This window comes from Grammomys surdaster, unplaced genomic scaffold (assembly GCF_004785775.1).
Source record: "Grammomys surdaster isolate TR1022 unplaced genomic scaffold, NIH_TR_1.0 125702, whole genome shotgun sequence".
NCBI classification, from domain to species: domain Eukaryota; kingdom Metazoa; phylum Chordata; class Mammalia; order Rodentia; family Muridae; genus Grammomys; species Grammomys surdaster.
In genome coordinates, this window is record NW_021620537.1 from 12,423 (window position 1) to 34,025 (window position 21,603).

At 39.4% G+C, this 21,603-nt stretch overlaps 1 protein-coding gene across 1 annotated transcript in view; it reads right to left on the reverse strand.

Moving 5' to 3' along the window:
- Positions 1 to 1,940: 1,940 nt before the first annotated feature.
- Positions 1,941 to 21,603, reverse strand: part of LOC114639404 (collagen alpha-1(XXIV) chain-like) — a 67,100-nt gene continuing 47,437 nt past the window's right edge. Inside the window, exons 11-19 of the mRNA XM_028788156.1 lie at positions 21,031 to 21,084; positions 19,830 to 19,874; positions 10,301 to 10,354; positions 8,541 to 8,585; positions 5,199 to 5,252; positions 5,084 to 5,120; positions 4,790 to 4,843; positions 4,532 to 4,585; positions 1,941 to 1,995 (exon numbers count right to left, since the gene is read on the reverse strand). Coding sequence (XP_028643989.1) covers positions 4,839 to 4,843; positions 5,084 to 5,120; positions 5,199 to 5,252; positions 8,541 to 8,585; positions 10,301 to 10,354; positions 19,830 to 19,874; positions 21,031 to 21,084 — 294 coding nt within the window. The 3' untranslated portion in view covers positions 1,941 to 1,995; positions 4,532 to 4,585; positions 4,790 to 4,838. The remainder of the gene's footprint in view (positions 1,996 to 4,531; positions 4,586 to 4,789; positions 4,844 to 5,083; positions 5,121 to 5,198; positions 5,253 to 8,540; positions 8,586 to 10,300; positions 10,355 to 19,829; positions 19,875 to 21,030; positions 21,085 to 21,603) is intronic.

Consider the following 21,603-nt stretch of genomic DNA (forward strand, 5'->3'; position numbering starts at 1 on the left):
CTTGTGGGTGCCCACAACCAGCTGATGCATGTACAGCACAACCCATACACCAAAAGGCTCAGGAAGCATGGCAAAAGATGGGGAAGAAAATTTGTAAGAGGCAGTGGACCAGCACATCTGCTGTAAGACACTGCTCATACCCAGTCACGCATGTAACATGTGTTTATGGGCTAGAAGACATATTTGTTAAGTTCCCTCAAACAATCTTCTACTAATTCTTGAGATACTACAGATAATACCTCTGGGACTTTGGACAAATTTGAAGCAGATGAAGAGAAACAGGGTAGTTAGAGGTTAGGACTCTTTATAAACAATGTGGAATTAAAGATAATGAAGATAATGTTTTATCTGTTGATGGAAAAACAATAAAATCTTAAAGGAAACAGGAAAAATGAACATTGTTCGATGGTAAGATAGGAGAGAAAGGCATGTCTTGTGTGCCCATAGCCTCAATTTATCTAAAGGAAAATGATTAAAGCATAGTGACACATGAAACATAACAGCCCGCCCCAATGCACTCATGACTCATAACTTCAGCTACAGCAATTTGGAGTTGGATTTAGGATACCATTCTTTTAAAAGAATGACATTTAAATTAGATACTGCATCCTCGATGAAAGAGGTCAGGCAAATCCTATCTATTCCAGAAAAGTTCTCATTAAACTTGGTTGAAATAAAAGAGGATAGATTCATATAGAGAGATAAAGTTTGACTAATATCGAGTTTTAATTGCTCGCTCAGAACCATGGGCATCGATACCCCACTGCTTCCTTATCAGCAAAACAAGGTTGTCATGTGATGCTTGATATTTGATCTATCTATAATGAATGTGTTTTAAATTAGAAAACAAGAATAGCAGTGTACTAAAAAAAAAATCCATCAATCCTTGAAGAGTAGCTGTGGGATAAGTTCGGTAGTCTACACATAGGGTGAACCCATTGTACTGTCCCATCAGTAGTCTATACAGGGTATTTGTACTGTCCTATCCTGAAGCCTGCCTAGGGCTCTGCCACTGGGGAGCCCTAAGATCTCTGTCTTAGTTATCCAGACGTCAACTTATATTCTCAGAATGGTTGCTGCTTCTGTTGCTCTTGGTTAGACCTTGGCTGTATCTCTTAAACTAGAGTGAAATGCAGAAGCTGTATCTCACATAACATCTGGAATTCATGATATGATTCAAGAACCTTCAAATGTTTCACTGCTGAAGTCTCCTCTATGAAAGCTTTCAAGAAAGAGCGAGATTCTTTACCAAGCCTGAAGCCAAACTCAGTATTTTAAGGCATATTCAAACAAACTTGATGTCTACTATAAGCTTAATTACATTTATTCCAGAGTATGAAGTCCAAATGATATATGCATTTAACAAGAATTGGAAGCACTTCATATTGCTAATTCAGTGGAGTTTATATATCCAATTTTGTTTACAATTCTTAACGATGTGTCATTGACCATTGCTATGCAGAACAGACAAATCAGCTGTAATTTCATCAAAATTAAAATGTGGATAGTCCAGAGTTTGCATATCTAATATAAACTCTGAAATACAAGATGTTCCTAAATCCTAAAATATGTGATACAGCAGTAGGTGTGTGTCATCACCTCTGTGAGGGTCACAGTTACAACTCAGGAACCTGGAAAACATTATACACGTGTCCCTTCTGGCTAAGCACATATGAAACATAAACTTAGATTCAATTCCCATTGTCATTATGAAAATGATTCAAATCTTGAAAGTGTTCTGGCCCCAGGAACTTCAAATCATACTCAATTTCCTGTTTCCTTGGGATCTCCGATACAGTAAATGTGGTCTGAACTGCTTGACGCAGACAAATTTCACAGAGAATCTTTCTCAAGCTTCCCACAAACCCACACATTTTGTAAATTAAGTTAATTCTCATCATGTTTTGTTTCAATTTTTTCATCTTTTAATCAATGATTTACCTCTGGTCCTGGAGGGCCAGATGGTCCCTGTGGTCCTGGGTCACCTGGTTGTCCCTAAAAGGGAAGGGAAAAATCAAAATATGAATATTAGCTTAATAAATAGAACTGAAAAATGGGAACTAGCATTTTGCAGCTGAACAACTTTTAATATATTATGTTAAACAAAGTTAGAATTCCAGAGACTTAATTTGGAAGTCTTCAGACTCTTACACACTCCCCGTTCTACACTGTCAGCCCTTGAGAGCATCAGCTACCTTTTCCTTTTCTGGCTTCAGGTTTCACCCACTTCTTATCACATCATCACTGTGAAACTTTAATGTTTATGGTGCAATATGTATTTACTTCTGTTAGATAGACAAACAAATTAACCAGTCAGTTGGCTCTGTCAAGAAAAGCGTAGGTGTGAAACTGTGCATGCATGCATATATGTGCATGTGTGTTTGTGCACATGTGTGAGTATATGCATCTCTGTGTGTCTGTGTGTGTTTATATGTGCATGCGTGTATGCATTTGCAGGTATGTGTATGTATGTGTGTATGTGTGCATGTGTGTGTATGTACATATATGTGTGTGCTTCTCCAGAGACAGGCTGAGAAAGCAGCAGCAAGGATTCCTAGAAGAGGATTTGCTTTTTCTAATCAAAGTCCCAGGATGCTTGTGGAGTAATTATCACCTGGACTGCAATCCTTGCTGCTTGGTGTCTCTAAACCTCCCTTAGCTCAACAAAAGATTATAAAGACAGTGATAATGTTAACACCCTCGAAGTCTTTGTGAGGATTAAATGGGACGATGTGTGGATAGAGCAGAGCCAGGGCACAGAGAGGGATCAGGAACGTTAACCAATGTGACAACGAAGAACTGTCCATTTCCTACCCCGGTCTTTCTCTGGGCTTTGTCTGCAATTCCCAGATCACTTTCATTCTGGGATTAAATTTTGAGGGCTTGGATTCAATATTTCAAAAGTTACTTTACTCATAGTGAAGTTGTAAAGCAGGGCAGAAGATGAAAGAGGAGGGCATGAACCTGAGGTAGAAGGTGTGGATGCTTCCAAGGGATGACAGTGTAGACCAGAGAGCAACCCAAAGACCCTCTTGCTTTCACTAAGAAAATTGCTGAGTTTGCTGATTTTCCTCTAAGCTTGCACATCAGCTTTTAATCTGATTAGAATAGGCCCAAGGTGACATCAAATTGCAGGACACAACAGGCAGGAGGGGACTTATTTCCCAACAACTAGTTACCCATATTGACTGGCTTCCTTCTCAGTGTGAAGCTATCTGACATGAGAGAGCACAGAATAACTACCACACCAGAATATAGACAGTTTGGGCAATGGGTCATAAAGGGCTGAACAGCAGAGACAATCGTGTAGTCTACCTGAATCAGTGCATAAGGCATCTTAAATCTAAATGGTCAAGTGCCTCTCTTAAAGGGTGATGGGGTGGGTTTCACTGGGGCCCTCTAGTGGCAAAAATAAATTAGACTGTAACTCGAAGCACCAAGGAAAAAATAGCATGTCCTCAGGCCTTTGCTTTGACTGACAAGCAAATTAAAAACAAAATAATTATGGAGCAATTTGATTCATTTTTCACAATAATTGGTTGTTTTTATACAACTTAAGTTGTCAGCTTTCTGGGGATGTCAGTTTTCCTTTATAAAACATTTTATGAAGAGTTTTCAAGTAGTTTACAGAATGCTTCAGTGCTGAGTGAGTCTATAAATGAGGAAACTTCTAGTATAGTAATGGTAAGGGAGCTAGCACACACACACACACACACACACACACACACACACACACACACACACATGCTAAGAACACATTGTCTTTGTTTTCTATAGCTTTGGGAGATGAGAGTTCCTGACCCTTCCCCAGTGGTAACCTTCCCTGATTTCTGAACTTGCTGAACAAAACCTTCCCTGTTCCAGAGTGTACACACCTTCCACATCAGGCCTTTCCTACATCTGGAAAATATTCTTTCATGTTATAACTCGGATCCACTTGGACATGCTAATAAAAGCCAGTAAAATCTAAGATGACAGGAAACTCGAGCTAAGACTTAGGAGGACATCCCGAGAGTCATTCCTTCCATGGTAGCAGACAAAGCTTTCAGGCAGGCACAAACTTGCTTAACCAAGTGTTGAAGTTTGTCTCCTGTTAACTGATTTTGTGCAATTTTTTTTTCCTAAGGTAGGACTTCTATCCTTACTGGAGAAAATTTTCAGGCCAATATCTCGGTATTAGTAAGATACAAATGAGTTTAGACACCAAAGGAAAGGTTCTTTCTTCAATATATGATATGTATGTGTTCATATGGATACACATATGTATGGAAGACTGTATCCCTATATGTGTTCATGTGTGCATGTATGTGTGTGCACATGTGCATGAGTGTGTGTTTGTGTGTGTGTGTTTGTGTGTGTGCGCGCGCGTGTGCGTGCATGCATGCATGGCTAAAGTGAAAAAAACATAAGGCTAGTGGACAACTACGTCACGCCATGCATGTATCCTGCCAACACCATTAAGCACCAAGACTCAAGTTGTGGCATGTACATGTTTATCACAAAATAAAACAAAGTGAAGGTTCAAACCTACTGAAGGTCCTGACTTTCCTCTTATCCCTGGGGGTCCTGGCGACCCAATGGTGCCCTAGAAGAAGAAATTAGAGGGAAATGGTATATTAAAGAAAAATTTCTACTTGTATACTATTAAAACTATTAACACGTATTCTAGAATTAAAAAAAAATCATACTGACACCATATCCTTACAAAATACATAGTTAAAATAATGGTTTTCTTTGAGCCAATGTTTTTAGTTTTTTGTTTTAGTCAAATGAGTGGAATGAAAATTACCTTGTCTCCAGGATACCCAGGTTCTCCTGGTTCCCCTGCCACACCTTGCTCACCCTAGGAAGCACAATTTCATAGAATAGATTAAATCATGGTGATTCACAGGAAAACAAGTACTCATTATAGAGGAAAAACTTTTCACTTCTCCTACTTTTTAGAAAAATCAATATAATACAAATTAGACCCTATAAACAAAACAAAAATACTTAACAATAATTTCTGTTGACATGAACAAAAGAACCAACCAGGGTGAGAAATTATCTCTGTGAAATGTTAATATTGAAATCACCTTATCACCTTTGATTCCAGATGGTCCTCTATTTCCTGAAAGGCCCTAAAAATACAAAAGGTGATATTTTGTGACATCGCAGAGAAATTAAAGAGAAATATCAATAAGCAAAGAGAGACATACCATTGGGCCAGGAGCTCCTGGAGGTCCAACTGGCCCTGCAGGACCGACACTTCCCTGAGAAGTGGCAAAAATGATATCATTAGGCATGCATTAGGATCAGAGAGAGGGCAGGGTACAGTTGAAAGATAAACGAACTGCAAGCATTTTGCCTATTTTCAGCATCTTTTCTTATCTTTTAAAACAATACTCAGTTCTTACACTCTCGGCATCCCGTCCTTCCCAGTCTACGTAATCAACCTTGCTTCCATCAAACTCCCACACCCTTCCTGTTCCATGACTTTCATTTTGCAGCGTCTTTCCAGATGGGTAACATCTTGTAGAAATATTTTAGTTCCAAGCTCCCCACAAATAGTCAAATACATTAATCAACTGTCTCAGCTTTCCATTTTATTCATTATTTAGCAAAAGATTAAAACACTTAACTTTTAGTGTGTGTGTGTGTGTGTGTGTGTGTGTGCTTCTGAGTGCAGGTGCCTTCAGAGGCCAGAAGAGGGTGTCAAATCCCTTAGAACTGGGGTTGCAGGCAGATGTGGGTTGTCTCCCATGGGTACTGGGCACTTAGGAACCTGTCTGTAACACCACCGTATACACTTAACTCATGAGCCGTCTTTCCCACTCAAACTTCATACTGAGATGTTGCTATGTATCAGCACTGGTGTAACTTTGTTTATGGTTTATAATGTGCAGAACAAGAAAATTTACCAAGAGTTCATGAGTATAACGAGTAGCAACCAAAGGGCTCTCCTTCCTGGGCTTACCAGATTCATTCACCATTTACAACTTGGTGGGTATTACCTGTACCAGACACTGATGCTCGAAAAGAAAGATGAAAAAGGTGTGGTCTCTGTTGTTAAAGTTCTCAACACAATGCTCTAATTTCTCAAAAACAGAACTAAAATTCTCACTTCCTATAAGGGAGGGACCTATAAAGCCTCCTTCCGTATGTCACTGTAGAAAACACAGGTCACTAATAATAACATGCTGCTTGAAGGAAGAACTCAAACAAGAATGGAAATCTCTTGATGGTCCAGAGATCAGGTCTAATTTCTATTGTGGAGAATCTGGTTTTCTTCTTTCTCTCATGAACTCTGTCCTGGCTTCTCTGTAAACTCTCCATCCTGGTGAACACTTGGGTTCAACCCCAAGTCTCCCAATGGTAAGGATCTTAAAGTTTTGTACATGCTGATACCTCGGGCTACTCTGATGGATGAGGGAAGAGGACCCAAGGTCAGGCCATAGCCACACAGTGAGACAACAACTCAAAAGCAAAAAAGATCAAATGCTCAGAGCTGGGAGCACCGGCTGAGGCTAGTAATGCCCATGAGTCCGGGTTCGATCTCGATTACATGGGGAGCTGGTTAGCTCCCGGGGCCCTCCTACAGGAAAACCATGTCTGGGAAAGTAAAACAACAACCAAAAGTTCTGTTTCTGAGATTCTAAAAATGTCACTCAGGTTAGTTTGAATTCAAATCGCCGAGTTACCACCCCAGGCGCTCTCTTTAAGGTGTCTGCCATACCTCCAGATCCTCACTCCGTGTTTCCCCATTTCAGCCCTTTCTATTTCCGCCCCCATCCTACACTCAGCTAGGATTCTTTTTCTCTGACCATGTTCCATGTTCATCCTCTCCTTCACGATATGTTCCGAGTCTTTGAAGACACAGTCACTTACCAAGTGTCCATAGCACGTGTCCTCCTAGCCTCTTAATCTGTATGTGAGCTGAGAGCAGATACGTGAGCCGTTCGTTCTCCGCCCCCTCCCCAGACTCAACCTAACAAATGTGCAGTAATTATTCGGAGATAAAGCGTGGAATGGACACTGAAAGAACTAATTTTAAAATATATTTTTACTTTATACAGCAGTTTCTAGAGTTTTTAGTTCCCAACATTTCCCTACTTCTACATTTATGTGATACAAATTTCAGAATGGAAAACGTGACGCTGGTACTTTTGGAAGAGTCTTAAAGTTTGTGAATTATAATAGAGACAAACTATTCCCAGTGTGTTTAATCTTGAAATATATGGGACTGTGAGTAGCAAATGGTAATACTTTCCAGTTTAATAAATATTCAAGGGCAATATATCACTGCTTGCAATTTCAAATTCTTGTCACTAGGAAACAGTCATTCATATGACTACAGAGGCTAGTTTATTCAAAGCTCATAGCTTTAAAGATTATGGTCGGCTCAAAACTACAATAAATTTCTGTGTTTGGGAATTGTTCAGAAATAATCCATCTAGTGACAAAAAGACATTTTTATAAACAAAAAGTCTTTTTCTGTGTTATTTTTTTTCCTAGACAATATAACATTTTTAAGATTTGTCTTAGTATAATTTATCTCAAAATACTTAATCTGGCATTTTGAGCTGAACGTGTGATATCTTATTTTACTTTCTTGTGACTCTAAAAGAAACATTTCTGGGATCAAGAGATATTAGGAAAAAAGTACTATAAAGAACTTACTAAAACAGAAAGGTTTAAGGTAAAAATTGAGTAGTAAATACAAAACCATTATTGGATTAATATACTAGAATTGTGTAGCAAACTATCATCCTGGAAAACTACAGGCAAGTAATGCATAGTGGCTTTGTGTGAGTTTCAGTTCATCAAGGTAAGCCAAAGGTCCTACATTATTCCCTACCCATGATCCTCTCCTCCAGGAGATGCAGGAACAAACTGAAGATTCATGGGAACTTGGATGAGTGTGTCTGTGCTATAGCCCTAGGGCAGAGGAACCCACAAAGCTATAGGCAGCAGAGAACTTCAGAGTCAAAGAAAGAGACCAAAAGCACATGTTCGTTACATTAGATGAAGAAGCCACCAGCCAATTCATGAAGGTTCATATGAATCCGTTATTGAAAGGGCTGAGTTCTGCATGTTCAGTCAGGCCTGCCGTACTCATAGGTGAGTATGTCACTAGAGTAATAAAGAAAGCAAAGGCTGGCAACCAACAGCACAGGGAAACAAATGTAGGCTGGGCAAACATCAGCCTCTGGTGCTCCCTAACTGGGCAATAAAGACGATTTTCACAAGAAGAGGAAATACTACACTGTTGAAGAAACGGAGTCCCTCTAACTCCTTTCAACAAGACAGTCATAAGCATATCCATGCACAGAAACATTAAGCTATAGAAGAGAGCCATCTTAACTCATCCCAAAGTCAGCAATTACCTTTGTGATTTATACTACTAGTCCGATTTTCATTTCTGTTTGAAAAATATGCTTAAGCTGGGTTGATACCCAGCAATGACATGAAAACTCGCTCGGCTAAGTTTCTAAAGCACAACTGATCATTTGAATTGCACAGCAAACTGTTTCACAAGAGTGGTGTTCAGTGATACTCACTCTAACACCAGGGAACCCGGGAGGTCCGGCGCCACCTACGAGACCCTGTTATGAAAGAAATGTGTAAACGTGCTCATCATGTTCCACACAGCTGAGGGGTTTTCTGAAATGATGTCATATATTCCAGGGAAACAATATGTCAAAATTATCTTCCACTGAAAAGCACAAATTGCTTATATTTTTTTAAAACTGCTTTGGGATGTTAGAACTACCCTCTAGGTTAAGATCCTAATTCTCTTTGTCTTCTAAGTATTTAATGAAAGATGAAAATGCAATAAGTAACTTGATTACTGCTTGTGTAATCAATATTATAGACCTAGCTGGTCTGTATATTATCTGAAATGACAGGCCGTCTGTAATAGAGATTAGGGAAGCATTTTCGGATAGCTTAAAAACAACCCATAATATCTTTAGAAATACAGTTTTTAAAGTATCTACCTTTATTTTTATGTGAAGAATGAAAATAATACATGCTTTCATTATTAGAAAAATCATAATCTTACATGTCACCAATTTACGGAAATGAGGGAAAGGAATGGCCTCCCTCCACTCTTTTTTTAAGGTTTCATTTATTTATTATATGTAAGTACACGGCAGCTGTCTTCAGACACCCCATAAGAGAAGATCAGGTCTCATTACAGATGGTTGTAAGCCAGCATGTGGTTGCTGTGATTTGAACTCATGACCTCTGGAAGAGCAGTCAGTGCTCTCAATCACTGAGCCATCTCTCTAGCCCCTAACTCTTTGATTTACATTTTGAAACACAAATGTGATTGAATATGTAAAAAAAAACTATAAATCAATCTAAAAACATACAGTTTACTTTTATATTTAAAGGCTTAAATTATATTAAATAAGAACTATTATATATTTAACCAAAGAACATCTTTTGTAATGCATGTTTTAAATATGCTGAGTTTAGTTTTAATAGATTCCAGACTCATAAAATTGGCAAGCAGTTAAATAACAGTCATGTGAGGTCCATAAGTATACAATGTAGTCATTTTAAAATCTAAATGATGCTTACTTCATTACACTTGAAGTTAGAAGCCCCCTGCCCCTCCAAAAACTCACAGGCAAGAAAAAGTTGGTAAATATCCTACTCAAAACATTTAGTCAGCTAATTCAGTTCTAATTTTCTCTTAAACCCCATGACTTAGACACAAGCAAAACCTCAGCTAAGTCTACTGAGTTATCTAACTAATGCTAATTTGGAAAAAGAATTTTAAAAAGAAAATAGGTTTACACTCTTTGTGGTACTGACTCACATATAAAGAAATATAGGGACTAATCACAATTTACTCTGCACTAATGTTGTAATCACTTAAAAAGCTGATAAAAGCAATATGCGTATGGCGTAGACTGGAGAGAAGGTGTCAGGCTTTTCAGAAGGAGGTAAAGTGGAACAAGTTTTATGCAGTGCTGACTCAGCCCTCCACTCCTCTCTTTTCTGATGCAATGCAACCAAGAGGCACCGTGAGGACCTCCACATATGTAGGTCGGTGCTGTGGTCATGTTTACCCAATCACTTAAAGATGGTTAAAGTAATCAACATTAGTGACCATCTGTCATGATCGAGGTTTATCCAAACAATGTTGGGTTATCTCTCATACTGAAAATCAACAAAGTAGAGTGTGCCCAGAGGGATGGGAACTGTCCAGATGTACTGTGTGTAAATATGATCATAAGGATGCCACGTGCAGTTGCTATGGGGGACAGTGATGTTAGAGTGTAAGGATGGACCATCCCTGAGTACTCACAGGACTGCCATCCAGACCAGCAGGGCCTCTGTCTCCAAAGTCACCTGGAAAACCCTGCAGAGGAAGAGGAGAAAGACTGCCATCAAAGCCAGAATGTACCAAAACTCATTTTCACTGTGTTTTATAATGAAGAATTTTGTGACGAAAAGTATGTATGTCCTGGGTCGAGGGACATAGTGAGTTTGTGGTGTTGAATGTGAAGGCTTTTCAATAATGATGTGCCATTGATCTTCCCAACATTTACAATCTTTTTGTCAGCATCAGCATCCTCGTTATTTTGGTCCGTGCATGTGTTTACATAATGTATGCGGAATGTGGCGGGGCATGCATGCCTTGGTGCACGTATGGTGGGCAGAGGACCCATTTCTGGAACTGGCACTCTCCTGCCTTTATGTGGGTTCCAGGAATGGAACTTAGGTCACCAAGCTTGTACAGAAAATGCCTTGCCCACTGAACTGTATCCCCAGCCACAAGGTTCACATTTTGTAAAGACTACAAGAACAGTTTATGCAACGTACTATTCTAAATATTCATTTCAAAACTCATGTTAAACAAAATAAAAGACACAACTAGACTCGTACGTGTACAGAAAAGCACAGTTTCTCTTATTGTTTGATTAGATGGTAAGAATAACAGCAGCAGCTGTGTGGTTGAACACATTGTAACCTTATTCCTTTTAGCAACAGTGGACGGTCAAGCCACGATTCTGCCCTCACTGTCCTGTGAAATCAAATTGTTGTCAAGAAGTTTACAAACCCGCAACATATCACTGTGTTCAATATGAGTGTTTCTGTCTCAGTTAGAGTTACTACAGCTGTGATGAAACACTGTGACCAACAGCAATGCCGGCAGGAAGGGGTTTATTTCACTCACAGTTCCATAGAACAGTTCATCTCAAAAGCCATGAGGACAGGGATTTAAGCAGGGCAGGATCCTGGAGGCAGGCGCTGACGCAGAGGCCACAGAGGGGTGTTGCTTACTGGCTTGCTCCTCATGGCTTGCTCAGCCTGCTCTCTTGTAGAACCCAGGACTAGCAGCCCAGGGACAGCACCACATACAGCAAGCTGGGCTTCCCTCGCTGATCATTAATCAAGAAAATGCCTTATAGCCAGATCTTATGGATGCGTGTTCTCTGTTGAGGCTCTCTCCTCTCTGATGACCCCAGTTTGTGCCAAGTTGACAAAAAGAAGCTACCCAGTACAATGAGCTCACATATATATCTGAAAGTATTTGTGATAGCCAGATAATGAAAACAGAAGAGGAAAAATATTGCTATAAATTTGATAAATTAGAGATGATTGATTGACTTTTCCTCAGTGACACAATCAGTAGAGTGGGACACAGTAGATGGTTCGCTTAATGTGAAATATCCAGAAGAGGCAAACTCACAGAGATACAAAGTAGCGAGGGATGTGAATGTAACAGGAAGGTCGAGGGGCTACAGAGAACTGGGATGCCTTAGCAGTGATGGAGGAAATGTTCTAAAACTAAAAACCATGACAGATCACTAAAGCCTACCACACTGCACAGTTTAAAGGAGTTAACTTTGTGTTGTGTGAGTTATATTTCAATAAATTGTCCTGGAAAAAAAGAAGTAGGGCTTCAGACATGGCCCAGTCAATGAAGTGTTTGTGGCAAAGCAAAAGGATCAGGGTTCCAGTTCCCAGTACTCACCCAGTACTTGAGCTTGGTGACACATGCCTATAATCTCAGCACTGGGGAGGAAGAGAAGAGGACCTCCCTAGCAACCATTATCTAGACAGTCTTGCTGAACTGGGTGCTTGGATGCAGGGAGATCCAGCCTCACAAACTAAGGTTGGAGGCCATTGAGAAAGACACTTGATGTTGACCTCTGGTTTCCAAAGAAACACACACCACCTCCATACACACATGAACTCCTATGGTGATGAGTCAGAAACAAAGCTGGGAAACTGACAAACATTCTTGGATAGCCACTCAGGGCTTACCAAAGGATATGCTAAGTTTGACTTAACACCCTATCTCCATTGCCTACATCTGGTCCCTAACACCACAGTTCTACCACAGTCCAGAAAGAGAAGCTGCTCTCTGAAGTAGCCCCACACAGTTTGTGATTTCTTCCTACAGAAGAGAAAACAAGAGGGGAAAATGGGGAAAGGACTGTGATCTGCTTCACAGCTGTTAGAATTCCCAGACTTCTTTCAAGCAGCGGGAACACACACACACACGCACATGCACATGCACACACACACATGCACACACACCCTTTCAACCTCTTGTTTACTTCTGGTCACTGTCCAACATATGTAAGTGCTAGTCACTGCATCCTTACTCCTCAAGCAGTTTAGTTGAAATGATTGGTATCTAGTTTCTGATTTTCATGTTTGTTATTGAATGTAAACATTCCTTATTCTAGATAGAAAGAATGAATTTATTACTTCTTATTCTATATACATGTTCATCAATACATCATCAAGTTAAAAATAATTGTTACTAAGTCGAGGTGTCTTTTTGTGTTTTCATGAAACACTACATAACACTTTAACTGTGACTTGCTTCATTGAACAGATAGTATATGGTGACAAGTGATGGATACGACTGCCAAAATCACACTACAAAATCTGCTTAAAATTCTTAGAACCACAAAAATCAATAGAGATATTTCTGGCCAGTTTGATGGTTTTAGCTCCTGTGGAGAATCTCACACAGCAAAGACCAGTGGCTTATGTCTAGAAGCTGCTAGGCTATGGGACCCGATGGTAGCTGACTCAAAGCTGGTAGCAAGCCAGCACCCTCACGTATCTGATCAGACAGTAACTTCTTCCCAGAACTCGAATGAGCTTGGATATAAATTGCACCACTCAGACCTCAGTAATGAAGCCCCATGGCATCCTGAACACGACTTGATGTGTGAGCACGAGGCTCTGTTAAGCAGAGCCTGGGTCCTTGCCACAAAACTCAGTCTGCTGTACTTGTAGGATTTGTTAATGTAGCAGCAGAAACAGGAAACTGATAAAACTACCAGATTAATCCTTAAGTCTAGAATGATAAAGCCTTGCTCACATATTTTGTGATGGTAAAGGTCAGGGAATCTACCCACCATTGCTAGTTTCTTAAGCCTGCCATAGGTTTGAAGAAAACGGCTGCTGTCTTATTGTAAGCTCAAGTCAATGAATGTCAACATCAAACAGGTTAGAGTTTTCTGTTTACCTTAACAGTTTTCCCTTAATCTAATGAAATATTTGTACTCCTAAAACTTTATCATTCCAGCATTTCAGTTTTCATTTTCTAATGAAGAGTGTTTTTCACTTTGGAGAAAATTTGCATCTAATACATATGCAAATCTAGACTTAAAACATCAGGTGTTGTTTGTGATTCTGCAATTACATCTATTGTATTTGTGATTCTGCAAATACATCTATTGCTAACATCACATTAATTTTATGACCCCTGGGGTCATAAATAAGGGTACATATGGGAACTGGTCAACAGGAGCTTTGAATTATTAAGAACACAATTACAATGCACAAATGTCCACTGCATTCAGTTACACACACACACACACACACACACTTAGCATTCCTCTTCTCTAGTGTTTCTACTGCATGACCAAATCCTCATCCTAATTTTATGTCATTTCTGCCTCCAATATTAGTGTCACCTACAGGCTTTCATAGAAGACATGCTCAGAATGTCTCTGGGGACCACACAATACCAAATTGTGATAGGTAGCCTCAGCATTAAGATCTCAATGTGCTTGAGTACTTACAACTCCTGTTCTTGTGTAAACTCCTTCCATGTTAAATCATGACTGATGCTTATTACCCACAGAAAACAGACGTGGCGGGTGCATGATTCATGGAGCTAAAAGATGCTGCGGCCGCTGTACTTTGTACGCACTGTCTCTCATCTTTGGAGAAGATGAACCCATGTTCTGAAGACCCTCACATAGCACTGTGGAAGTCAGATCTTCCACTATCAACTAGCATCTACCCATCCAGCCAGTAAGCAAACCACCTAAAAGTTAGATCCTGTCAGCCCAGTCAAGCCTTCAGATGACTATAACACCTGCCCAAATCTTAACTTTAGGCTCATGAATTAGATTGCTCAAATAAGCCCCTATCAAGTTTCCAACTCAAAGAAACCATAATAATATATGTTTATTGTTGTTGAAGACCAGAACTACTTGGAGTTATTTTCATATAGCATTGAATAACTAACACACTGTAACAACCGTGGTGTCTGAAATTATAGAGCCTGCCCTGGTGGAGCTAGGATCGAGTGACATGTCACCCAGCTGCTTTTACTGCACATTTGTTGCATTTGTTTATGATCTTCAGAGCCTTCTAAAGCTCAAAGAATAAGTTTTCCTACTTCCTGAGTCTAACAATGATGCTGTTACTAAACATGGAAGTTTTCAAACATAAAATGTCACTCGCTTCTCCTTGAATATAGAGATGGTGTTAATATTTGAGATCATTCACAGATACTTGTCATGTGTTCAGATTTGTGTAAGCAATGAAAAAAAAGATTGTTTTCCTATTTCTGCAAAGAATTCATAAAAATAATCCATATAGAATAAGAAAATAATCATCAAATTGTTGTGACTACACCTCTACAGAATTCAAAAAATAAAAGCAATATAAATACTCCTATGTAATATACTTTTTTCATTCTAGCATAAGGTTTAAAAATATATTCAGCCTAAAGTAGACTAAATAAAAATTATCACTAATGCACTGATGATGAAAAGTATAGTAATAATAAATTTTATAGATAAGATACACTAAGGTGACGTACCAGTGTATGGAGAGAGATAGCTGACTAAGAAGTGGGGGGAGACCAGCATCTTTTCTCTAGAGTTAGAAAGATGAAGTACAGCCTAGATTTTACTTCTGTACATCACACACACACACACACACACACACACACACACACACACACCTATTTCTAGCATTTAAAAATTATTCAGGAAGGACACAGTGAAGGCTGGAGTGCGTCAGGCTCTGTGATAGCCTCTCTTTCCTCACAGCTAGGACAGTTTGATCCACAAGTCCAAGGTGAAGCTTGGCGTCTCAGCTGAGCTGATGACAGACTTCTGTAGGACATTGAGTCCCTCCAGGTAGGCTTTATTAGACCATGCCGCCAGTTTCCTAGGTCTTTTCTGCCTTGCTACTGAAGAATGGCTATCACCATGTGCTCCTACTCTGACAATTTTTTTTCCCTCATTTCAAAAAGTATTTAGAACACAGCACCTATTTACTACACTTGCTGTTTTCCCTCAAAACAAAACAAAACAAAACAAAACCAAAAAAAAAAAACATAGCCCCAAACACTAGACTTCACCACCACACATGACTGTGTGTTTCTTACTTTGATGACATACAATTCTGTCTACATTTGCCATCTGTTATCAGCCCTGAACATAATCCCCCAGCTGACTCGCCACCTGTGGATGACACGTCCCTGTGAAATCAAGCTTGTCTGGGGTTTTCCAAACAAGCAGTGGGTGTCTCGTCCCCAACCTCATGGGTGAGGCAAACTCAAAGTCCTGGAATCTGGAACTTTGTACACATTCTTTATATAGTAGTTAGCCAAATATAGTTGCAATAGACAGTTCCATAAATAGAAAACAGAAAATAGATATCACTTTCCTGGAGAAGGAAGAAATCATTGGAAAATTAATGGCTATCTATCAAAATACTCCAGTGTTTCCTTTATGACCCAATGAATTGCATTCTTTTTGGAAGCAAAGAAAATACTGTCTCTGCCTTCTCCAGAAGGCGTGTGCTTCTGAGATGATAGTGTGCTCTACGTGTGTATAAAGTTGCCATGAGCTAAACATAGACAGTAATAACAGATGCTGAGAAGAGAGCTTATACTCAACTCTTAACACTGGGGTTAGAAGCCAAAACATAGCTTACTTTAAATAGACTCCCCCGTCAGAAAGTTCTATGAGAAAAAGACAGGGCTGGGGCATCCTCTTCTATAGTTAGAAAAGTAAACCTCCCTCACGGTTTTTGATTTTGTTTTCCCAGGACTACGACCTAGGACAGTTTTACTTTCAAACTTTAAATGTAATATGATTTCATTACTTGTAATCTAGTTCTATCATGGTTGAGAAATCTTAAGAATATGAAGGTCTACATGTGTGTGTGTGCGGACACGTGTAAGCATGCAGGTGTGTCCCCCCATAGAACACACATGGAGGACAGAGGACAACCTTGGTCCTCACATTCTGTTGGAGACAGGGTCTCTCACTGGCTTGGAACTGCACCACAGAGGCCAAACTAGTGGCTCCCAAGCTTGCTGGGATCTGTGTGTCTCCACCACTTCACCAGCACTGAAACTGCAGACACGTACTACTGTACTGGATTTTTCATGGACTCTGGGGATCTGAACTCAGGTCTTCTGGCTTACAAGTTTTACTTTACTAAATGAGCCATCTCCCTACCTAAAGCACTGATTTTTAAAATAATTATTGTCTGGGTGTTATTGAGAATAAATGCCATCTCCTATTTCATGTGTGTCTTCAGTCATGGAAAGTCAGCTGTGGTATATATTTTTTTAGATGTGAAAGAATACAACTTAGTACAATAAACATTCTAGAGATAAATCAAGCTGGTGGCACTTTAAATACTTCTGAAAACATTAGAATTAACTTCTGACTACTGTCCTACAAAATGAACTTTGGAAACCGCACTGAAAAGCACATGGAATTATGTATAATGCATGAGATATGCAGGTCTCCAATAAACACAAACCTTGTCTGCCTTCACTATTTTTCCAAGAGCTGCTACTTTTCATGTCAATGGCTGCTTCAAGCCTTTAAAGAATATGATTTATGGCAGATCTGTTCCAAGATATATCTCACGTATACACAGTGAAGAGTGTGTCACAGAAGACCACTGTGGTGATTTTAGAAAGTCTCACTCAAAAACATTGCTTGCTACCTTGTTCGATTTTTTTTCTCCATCTGAGAGCTCTGGAGAATAAACGTTAGTCGAGTTCAGATCACAGGTCCTAAAGCATGCCCAGGGCTCATCTTCTGGGCCTGTCAGTCTTCACTGGTCAGTTTTATTAACAGGGCTTTGCGTTCCAGGGTCAATCCCTGGTATTTAGTCCGCTAGCATTCAAGTTTTGATCTGATTATGACATGCAAACAGGAGAGAAAGATAAGAACTGTAAGAGCTGAAGGCCCCAGCGCCTGGGTTAACATCTGGAAGGGCTAACAGCAACTGGGTTCACACAGGGTCTTTAACTAAGTGCTGCTTAGCAAGAACCTTACCCTTACACCCCTGCATCTCCTAATGAAAGGAGGGAGAGCAAATTTCAGCACCAACAACCCAAGTCCAAAGAGTTTATTTGCTAAAGTAACTATTTTAATACTCTTTGACCCTGAAAGTATCCCAAATTCCTAACAAAAACAACAGTCTAACTTCTAAGTAGTAATCATGATAGAAGAATCTGAAGAAATACTGTGTTACAAATACCAGCTAACTTTGTAAATACTGCACGCACGCAGGCAGACACTATTTTACTTGCAAGGGGGCAAGTTTTGAAGGAAGCAAGCTTTGAATAGAAGTAACTTGTAACAGAAATGTTACATTAAAGAAAACACAGTATGAGGGTAAATGAGAATTACCTCTGTTGTAAAGTAATCATTTCTTGAATAAGCAAAACAGTAAACCATTTGTAAGTCTGCCCATTTCAGTAGTGCTTGTATATTTAGAATGTCCAGAAAAGGCTCATCTCACTGTTAGCCTATGATTTCATTAAACAACAACTAAAGGACCAGACATCGTTGAGTTGGTTCCCTGTAGCTGATTTCATGGTTTGTGTTTACTCAGAAGTAAGTGATCATCTGCCAGAAACATGAACATGTGATTTGCACAACATTCTCGTAAGTGTTAGCTTAGAAATGATACTTACTTTCATAGCTAATAGGAGGGAGAGCATAACAACTCCTCCTGAGGCCCCCAGTACTTTGGCCAACTCCACCTTAAACTATCCCTCACTCTAACTGCTTGGTCTTATACGTATCGCCAAGCCACTTTGTGGCAAAAAAATAAGAAAGAATATATGTAACAAACATGACATGTAATAATATCAAATGATTTTCTACTATAAACAATAGTTAGTAAAAGCTGGATTTGTGTGTTTTCCAAACATAATTCTCAGCATCTTGTACAAATGCATATATTTTGAAGCAACAAACCTTTGCCAGTTTTACGAAGTGAATTCGAGTAGAATCAAAGGTCCCAGAAAGCTTTGCACTTCACATTTTTTATACTTTCTTAAACTCTGCATTTAAGACTATTTATTTGCATTTAGTGTGTATGGGACTTTTGATTGCATGTATATCTGTGTATCACATGCATACTATGCCCTCAGAGGCCAGTGTTGGATCCACTGGGACTGGAATTACATATGGTCATGAATCGCCACATGGGTGCTGGGAATCCAAAGTTGGTCCTCTGAAAGAGCAGCCAGTGTTTCTAACTGCTGGGCAATTTCTCTAGCCCCCTTGGGCTATCATTTTGAAGTCAATGGGATCATCATATAATTTTATAATTCTCTAAGGAACAGGCAACCAAAAGTTCCCTATAAATCTCCCTGAATAAGTTGTACCACCATGGAGCAGGAAACTAGAACCTTCCTGTTTGTGGTTGATGCCAAGGTCAAGTCAATATTCATATAAGACCAAGTATGTTAGTCAAAACAGTGATTATCCAAGTCATGTATGACAGAGCTTTCAGAAATGTTTGATTTGTTCACCAATCCCAACCACTGTCTACTGGTTTGTCTCAGGTTCTGAACTCTTAAGGTAATTATTAATGGATAATATGAGTTTTAAGCATGAGAAGTTATATAGTATTATAAATGATTTTGTTGGTTGGTAACTTTGATAGGAACAAGATGGAAAAACTGAGAGCCGTGGACTGGAGCAGAAGAGACTAAAGCTGAGCCCGGCCTACTGTCCACTTGAACAGACCCAGCGCTTCATATTTTACTTAGAAGTTTGACATATGAGCAGTAGAGACTGGGTTCTGTTGGAGTGTGTGAATGGGGCTACCATGCAAAGAGCGCAATACCTATTCATGTAAAGTAGAACATAATAAAATAACACAGCACACAAAGTTCACTATATTTGTCTGTGGTTCTTCAGTGTGAATTTGTTATGTGACAACATTGATTCTGATGTCAAAAGGTTGGACATCTCTGTGTGCAACTTCAGATGTCTAATCATCAAGGAAGGGGTTAAGCTGTGTTTCCATTTAGGTGTTCAGTTGTTGCTGTATGTTCTGGCATTTTTACTTCCTGGACACAGAGACAACAATTTATTTTGCGGCTCTACCAAAAGGCTAAGAAGTAGTACATTTAGAGTTAATTTTACCGCTACTTTTTCTTTACTGTATCAAGTATTATCTGACACAATGTTAAAGAAACACAAGAAACACAAAGGCAGAGACACTCAGGAACATTTCAAGAAGGGAGAAGCAAACAAGACTAGATTTCACTTGTCCTCCAGGAGAAAGAAGCAAGTTACCTGTCTCCCCTTCGGACCCCTCTTCCCACGGACCCCAGGAGTGCCCTAGAATACAGAAAGGCAAAAGTAAGCATTTGTTGAATGAATGCATTGGTTGGCATAGCTCTTTTTCTCAACTATCAATTAGTAAAATGTAAATGAGCATCATGTCCAGAAAAGTTTCAATATATTCATTTAACTTCAATATATTCTTTAAAAATATATTTAATTCTTTCTCCAGAGAAGTCTCCTAATATCATTCAGGCTTTCAAATGGGGTCCTTGCCTTCCCTGGGCTCTTTGTGACGAATACACATGCCACCAATAAAGGGAAACCAGGCAAATATGAACATCTTATGCTCTACAGCTAAGACAAGATATCTGTCTTCGTGTGTCTTCTCTTTCTCTGTTTGGAGATAGAGTTAATCAATTCCTTGCACTGCCAGATTCCAATTTTATGTGAATCAATTACAGCAAAGCGAGCTAGAGAGAAGTAGTCCCTTACTGCTCCAGATCATCTTTTATAAAGATGTCGCCAGCCTTTCTTCAGGTTTCCAGTCATGTAAGAAGCAGTAAATTATAACGGTTCTGTCGGGCTGGGTACCCAGAACACTGGCGCCCATGTTCTGAGCACTCTCACTTCCTGCACATGTCAAGGACCAGTTGTCTTCTCTGTATGTGCCCCACTCCCTCATTCAATAACGAGAATAACAGCAGTTCTCAGTGGACATTACAGGAGTTAATCTATATGAAGTGTTTTTATAGTAATGTGTGTGTGTACGGCAATTTGGTAAATCATGTACTATTCCCATCATTATTATCAATTTTTCCCATTTCAATTCATCTTGAGTTAGAGTATCTATTAATTGATATAGAAAGCACCCTTCTTAATATGATCACCTTGACTTATGATCATTTACGATCCTCAGAGAAGAAGAAATCCATCAGGACTAGGCATAATTACACATAGCCTTATCTTCGTATTTTAACATGCATTTTAAAAATTAAATTTAAAAGTTCTAACCAGATATGGTCATATAGTGTTTCCTACAGAAACTTCATTAGGATGTATAGAAACGTAATGTTATTTCTACAGGTGATTTCTCTTAGACCAGGCTTAATTGCTCATTCAGTAAGAATTCCTCCCTGATATGTGAGTTTGTGATCCCATGAGATCAACAGGAGAACACTTTAGACGTCATATTTGAAGGAAATAACCTCACCCTTTCTCCTTCAGGTCCCAGTTGTCCCACCTCTCCAGGAGAGCCAATGAAACCCTTCAAGAAAGAAAACAGTCTTTACATTGTCTCGTGTTACTGTTCGCTCCACAAAATTCTAAGTAGAAGTGTTTAAAATGTTATTTATCTTAATATTAAGCTTAAAGATGTAAAATTATCAACAGTTTCTCATGTTACTGCTTTCTGTCAAAGCATTACACATCAATCTTTTTTCATTGATACTAAAGAGTGGAGAGTGCAACCCAAGGCATGGCAGCAACCGCACATTGACACAGCCAAAGCCTTTCTCTCACTGACGCTCTGGGGCAGGAAAACACATAGACCGTTTATATAATAGGGTAGACTGTAAGAAACACAGGCAAGCATGCATTTCAGTGAGGGGAGGGGAGATGTCCAGCACATAAATCTTGGGAAGCAGACAGAGGCTGCAGATGTACACACCAAACCCAGCAATAACAGCTATGGGACTGTAATCCATAGCACACTCCATCTATCCAGGTATTTTTCCTTGTTCGCTTACTAAGGATGGCTCACGTTTGTTCACTTAGTAAAGTACTA